General features: G+C 42.1%; 1 protein-coding gene across 3 annotated transcripts; it reads right to left on the bottom strand.

Moving 5' to 3' along the window:
- Window positions 1-494: 494 nt before the first annotated feature.
- LOC147633541 (GDP-L-galactose phosphorylase 1-like) lies at window positions 495-3,800 on the bottom strand. 3 transcript variants are annotated; one of them, XM_086806642.1, is made up of 8 exons: window positions 3,645-3,800; window positions 2,562-3,037; window positions 2,303-2,442; window positions 2,145-2,204; window positions 1,821-2,057; window positions 1,456-1,641; window positions 1,104-1,358; window positions 495-1,011 (listed from the first exon to the last, which is right to left on the bottom strand). In XM_086806642.1, exons 2-8 carry the CDS (start codon window positions 2,653-2,655, stop codon window positions 676-678), a joined length of 1,308 nt encoding a protein of 435 aa, XP_086662768.1. In that variant the 5' UTR covers window positions 2,656-3,037; window positions 3,645-3,800; the 3' UTR covers window positions 495-675. The 3 variants fall into 3 exon arrangements, with proteins under 3 accessions (XP_086662768.1, XP_086662769.1, XP_086662770.1); XM_086806643.1 differs by lacking the exon at window positions 3,645-3,800 and adding an exon at window positions 3,135-3,620; XM_086806644.1 differs by lacking the exon at window positions 2,145-2,204.
- Between the last annotated feature and the right edge of the window lie 2,629 nt (window positions 3,801-6,429).

Below are 6,429 nucleotides of genomic sequence, written 5' to 3' on the forward strand. Positions count from 1 at the left end.
GAGCAAACACTTTGACATACCCTCTTTTAATGGGCATGCCCAAGGGGGACCCATCTTTGACAAGCACTTGGGTACTCTCCTATGCATGACCATGTCCTCTTTTAATGGACATTCTCTTTTGATGGACATACCAAATAGTTATGGACAAGAATCACTTGACTAATGGCTGAGAGAATGAAGAAAAAGTATTAACCTTGAAAACACATTCAAAGCTGAAGACCTCGCCCTTGATCACATAAAACACAATCTTGCGATTAAAGGCCCATTCAAGGAGAAGCCATCCCATTGTTTGGCAGCACCTAATGGAATGTTTTTGCACAACCCCCACACAAAGCACACACATAATTAGGCACAAGGAGCATACAATACTACCTATGTATCAACTTGAATTCCACCTTTCCAAAGGCACCCCAAATGGCAGCATAGGGAGAAGGGGAGAAGGGGATGAAGGGAGGGGTGAAAAAGTACCACCCAAGGCATTGTTGGAAGACACATGCACTAATATAGCATTAGCATTGCACCTAAAAGTCAATAGGTACATTATTTGATCGCCCATAAACTTGTGAGCACAAGCTCACTCGAGCAGAAAATCACACAGTTCTTAATCCATTATCTTAGGCCCGTGTCTTGACCCATTATTTTAAACCTTTAGTAATTAAGGCTGCAAAATAATGCTTAAATTTCTAGGCTGCAGATCTTTGGCCTGGAATTTCCCTTGACAGCACTGACAAGAAATGGAGCCTCATCACCATCAGCCCAAACACCATCAACTGGGGAAGAAAGCCCTTCAGAAATACTCTCACTCAAGCACATATCTTTCACTGCTTGAAAGCTATCGGCATCCAGAGAGACTTCAGCTAGCAGCCTCCATGCATAATCCTCCGTTGCCCTTTCATAGTCTTCTTTGCGCTTCAAAACAATATGACCACTGATCTCCCACACTGCTGGATTCACTTGGGTCTCCAGAAGCCCCTTATCCACCTTGCCACAAGCTTGTCTCTCAGCATAACACTGCATTGTTGAGTACAAGACCCATGAGAAGGGTGATGACAAAACAACATAAGACTGCAAGAAAACAGAGACCTGTTGGGAGGGTGACATGCCTGTGGGAACAAGAAGACCCGTGACCCACAATCTGCAATAAGCAAATTATACGGTATGTTCTTGTCTTGTAATATGCAGCAAACCTTTGCTACAGACATAGCAAGCTCCTGCAAGCTATCTACACTCTCGAAAACGAGCCCTTTCACTGGATAGTCCGACAATTCAGAAATCCTTACACCCTTGTTATGTTTCCTGCTCACAAGGAGAGTTGTCGGAGCTCGCTCTACCGGGAATGGTACAGCGAGATAGTATGCCTAGAAACATCCATGCACAAAGAAAGTCATTTTGAGACCGTCTCATGAAACAGTCAAGCCACACAGAACTGCAATTGATTTGAGCTCCAAGAAATACCTGAAAGTGAAGGTGATTGATGGTAGCAAAAGCACCCAGACTGTTGTAGCCTATTCGAAAGTACGGGTTGTTTGCTTCTAGAGACATATTCAGCGCAAGCTGAAGAGAATCCATGTCTACTCTTTGCGGAATTTGATCTACAATCCGAGGGACAAGTAGAACATGTCCATATTCGATTGGACTGACCTGAAAACAGGCCAGTTCTGGTAGAATAAGGTGAAAGGACTCAGCCAACCAGCTACAAACACACATTTCTAGAAGCACCACAAAAAAAAGCATCATGCATTCAAATACCCTAGAGACTCAAGCAAACACAATTATACTGCCAGGATGTTGAAGCAGCCCACACATGACTCTCTCCTTACATTGATAATCACAGCATTTGTACCGTCACCTACAGCTGTTCCAGTTAAAAACTCTGCATCCTGTGATTCCCCACATTCGAAACAAAACAGTAGCTCTTCCTTTGCTGCTTTGGTGAAGTTGAATTTTGCTGGGTCGAATGGCTGAAGAACCTGATCTACCCGAAACTCTGTGGGACGCTTCTTTGAATGTCGCCCTTCATTTAACTGAGCTATGAACCCATACTCACCAGGGAGAACCTGCAAGCCAACCACAGAGCGTTATTGACAACCTGCATACATGAATCTGCATATCATAGGGTGTCCAACCATGATTAGACTCTAGACCTTGGTCTCACAAGCCGTAACATCATATCTGAAGAGACCTCTTGCTGCACGATCCTCCCACTGTCACAGGGCACAGAGAACAGGAGTAAACTGCCCCTCATCTACCCATGATACAATTGTTTGACCAAAAAAATCCACCCAAAGAATTCCAAAGCTACCTGTGCAAGTATCACCATGTCTAAGAAATCTGGCGTTTTCAGGGCTTCAGCTTTTTCCATTGCATCAACCTTGGTGCAGTTCCCTGCAGAAGAAGGAATATGGAGCCTTCTCGGGAACTTGAACAATGGAAGCGTTGAGCCTGCACACAAATATAAGAGCCACGTTATGTCAGATGTTTTAATCTGGCATCTGTACCCCACATTTAAATCATGCACGCTATGAAAGGGGGGAAATAAATAACATCAGCAGACAACAGACCTGGAAGACAGCAGTTGCCAAGCAGCTCCTGACCACCTTGAGCATCATCCTGGTTAATAGACAAAATAGTCCCTACACGCTTGATTGTCAGCATGGTGCCTAGCTTTCACTCACTCGAATCTCTTCTTGTGGAAGGAGATGGGAGCGAGAGAAGCAGAAAAGTTAGGGAAATGACCTCCACCCGCCAAATAAGTCAAATCTGAAGGATGGCCGCCCTCAGATGGTAGAGCTCCACGACCGCCGTGCAAGGAAGGAGAGCTCAGAAGAGACCTAAATATATTTCTCACACATGCGTCGTTGTGACCAGGATGTGACACTATTTTGGCGAACAGAGCCGTGATGCCGCCTCTGTTTAGCACCAGCTAGCCCTTGCTAGGCCAGCCAATGCCACAACCGAGTACAATGAGTTCAAGTCCAAAGATCTTTCCGGGGTCATGTATACCAATAATTGCTGCAAAGCTTCAAGCATATATCATCTGTAAGAACCAAGATTCCAGTTACAGGTTGCGACAACACGGATGCAGCCCTGTAAGAAGGCATACACCTAGGCATAAAAAATGGCAAGAGGGACACCTGTAATGATGTAAAAAGCTTTCAAACGAGCAATACTTGGCAGTTTGATGTAAGACGAATTGGCACAACAAACTCTAAGGAGGTATAACCAAAGAAATCTACACAACCTGCCCTAGAATTTCCAAAGAAATCAGAACCAGGATGGTTAAGACATTTAACATAACGGCTTTTGCCAGTTGAACGATTTACCATCACGGAACCGAAGGGTCGGCCAAGGGCTATACTGCCATACATGAAGCAAAAGAAAACAAGTACAATTATGATCCCTGTCAGACATTCCCCCCGCTATCATTGCCATGCAGATCGAAACCCCAAGTCGGGTTTCCGCGCGCACAACCCTAAACATAATTCTGAAACCTCATCTCTCGAAGTGTGCACATGCAGAACAAAGGACAGGGAAGAACGACGCTCTGCACTAATCGAAACCCTAGCTGTGGCTACTTCACGTGAAATCCTCGCTCTGTAACATGAAAAATCCAACAAAGTAAACGAGTTGAGCATGAAACGCACCTGTAACCCCGCGAAGCACAGAGATCTGTCGGGACCCGAAACCCGAGCTCCAGAACCTGCACAAGCCCTTACTGCTTCAGTTCTCGAGGCTAGGGAATCAGGGATGAAGATGAAGATGAAAAAACATGCGACTGTCGCGCATCCTTTTATGTAGGGCCTGCCGCGTCAGCGCTGCGCTTGCCGTTCGATTCGGCGCCCATCCTGCGGTGGGCGTTAAGACATGTAGCCATTCAATGCCGGCCACGTGCACACGCATGTTTAAGGTTAGGTTGGCGAGGGGGGTCACGCGTGGCTCTCGTCCGGTTCACACAAGGAACACGAGTTCGACAAATTTTTTTAGCTCTCGAAGAAAAGACAGGAAATTGCCAAGAGAACGTTTTGAGCTTCATTTTTAATATTAATGTCAAAAGACATTTTTGTGCATACCTTAGTGCCTTAGGTTGTGGCTTCATTTTCAATATTGAGACTTTAATATTTATTAAGGAGGTAGTGGCTTCATTCTTAATGTAGGGGCACAAAAAATAAGACTATGTCGATGTCAAGTGTGTACCTTCATACCGCAATGAAAGGAACGCACCACTTAGCTAGTCACCCATTGAGGTTTTAATAACAAGACTTTTTTTGTTGTTATAATTGGCTTTTGAAAGTGAATTTTGCATTTATTGATGAATCTAGACAACATCGGCAATGATCAATGTATTGGGCTCTCTTGGCTTACAAGAGGAAGAAGAGGCCAGTTTGTCATACTCTTTATAAAACATAGAAACGAATCATGGTCTATTTTAATTAGATTGACCCATGTGTTTGGGTGTATAAGGCACCCTTGCTTATTTATATATATTTTAATACCTCACATTTTCATTGCATGACTAATGTGCACAAGCCATCTAAGCCCTGCCACCTTGCCTCTCACAAGATAACATTTTAGCACCATCCTTTAGCCATTTGTCCATCTATCCACCCTACCTTGGAGTCGACCTGGTATACCCCTCACCTTCACACATTGCCACTTACCAAAGATGGCCACTCTAGCCTATACCAAATCAATAATGGCTTCCCATGAGATATTATTACTGGCTTTGATCTTTCAATCCTCGATGACCTTGAATCTATCATTTTTTAAGTCAAATACCCTTGACTCTTAGAGGTTTGCTTAATTATATAATCCTTGTGATATTATTTGGATGGTGATAGTTAGAACCAAATTACGCTTGTCTCAACTCATAGGGGAGTTTCGTAGAGGTATCTTAACTTATGGGCCCCTCACCACTCGTACGATATAAGTTGCGATAGCTAGGATTGGTGAAGAAGGACCCCCAAGTTTCTTGGGCCCCACCATCCAAGATGTTGAATTTCTATACACTGTTTGTAGAGTTTCCCCATCTCCGAGGCCTCAACCAATATACTAGGGAAGCAATCAAAGACCTCGCCTTCAATTGATGCTTCCTTACATATGTCCGTTGCCAAGGTTAAGGATGTTGTGTTTCATGGTCCCTCGAGCCAGATTTGTCCTCTTTTGCAACAAGGAAGCCCCTTATGGGATGGGTCTAACATTTGGATACTTTTAATACCTTCATAATGTCCTTTGATTGGATGTTGGGTTTTTCTCAATAGTATTGAGTCCTTCAGGCTTGTGTAGCACTTGCCTATGTCTAATATAGTATAACCCTATTCTCTCCCAAGAAAAAAAGATGAGTTCAAATATGAGCATAGACTTAAAAATATGTAACATTTAGCTTCACACAAAAGTAATCGTAGATTGATAAGGTCCACATCCTACTGATGCCCAAACTATACCTTGTGGATAGCAAGTTACCTTGGTGAACTTTAGAAAGACCTTGTTACTCACATTCAATACCATTTGTTAGACCTTGACTATATTTATGTTGTTATGTGTTTCTTTCTAGTATTTATGGGATGGATCTAACATTTGGATACTTTTAATACCTTCATAATGTCCTTTGATTGGATGTTGGGTTTTTCTCAATAGTATTGAGTCCTTCAGGCTTGTGTAGCACTTGCCTATGTCTAATATAGTATAACCCTATTCTCTCCCAAGAAAAAAAGATGAGTTCAAATATGAGCATAGACTTAAAAATATGTAACATTTAGCTTCACACAAAAGTAATCGTAGATTGATAAGGTCCACATCCTAGTGATGCCCAAACTATACCTTGTGGATAGCAAGTTACCTTGGTGAACTTTAGAAGGACCTTGTTACTCACATTCAATACCATTTGTTAGACCTTGACTATATTTATGTTGTTATGTGTTTCTTTCTAGTATGTTGCATAAAAGCTAAGCCATAATCATGTATATATTGCTCAAGGAAATCTTCTTATTAAAATATAGTATATTCATGCTATATATATCTCCCTCAGTCTTACGATTGCAAAATCCATTTTTTCCCATAGTGTAAGTTGGATGGCGGAGCACAAACTCCAACCTCATTCATCATACCCTTGACTTTTTTTGCGAATGAAGGGCACATGGAAAATGTAGGTGTTGTCATGAGTATCACATTAGAAATAAGCTCCAAATAATCTTGACTATGGACCATTATAAAACTCCATCATTGATTTTATAGATGGTTTGGAGCTTGTCAAATATATTATGCATCGCCAAAATGTAAATATTCATAAATAGAAAAGATAATATTTTGTGAATCTTTATTCTACATTGTATACAATTTGCATAATTCCATAAAGAAGACAAAACAAGTGGATAAAAAAGAAAAAGAGGAGAGAGAGAGAGAGAGAGAGAGAGATGATGATGGCTAGGTTAT

This window comes from Cibotium barometz, chromosome 12, assembly GCF_041138505.1.
Source record: "Cibotium barometz isolate CiBa-2024 chromosome 12, ASM4113850v1, whole genome shotgun sequence".
Taxonomy (NCBI): domain Eukaryota; kingdom Viridiplantae; phylum Streptophyta; class Polypodiopsida; order Cyatheales; family Cibotiaceae; genus Cibotium; species Cibotium barometz.

Excerpts from the sequence above, each read along its gene's own strand:
- LOC147633541 (XM_086806642.1), bottom strand. The coding sequence starts at position 2,655 with ATGCTGACAATCAAGCGTGTAGGGACTATTTTGTCTATTAACCAGGAT. Across the intron at positions 2,443-2,561 it reads TGGCAACTGCTGTCTTCCAG|GCTCAACGCTTCCATTGTTC; the intron begins GTCTGTTGTCTG and ends ATTTGTGTGCAG. Across the intron at positions 1,642-1,820 it reads CAAATGCTGTGATTATCAAT|GTCAGTCCAATCGAATATGG; the intron begins GTAAGGAGAGAG and ends GCCTGTTTTCAG.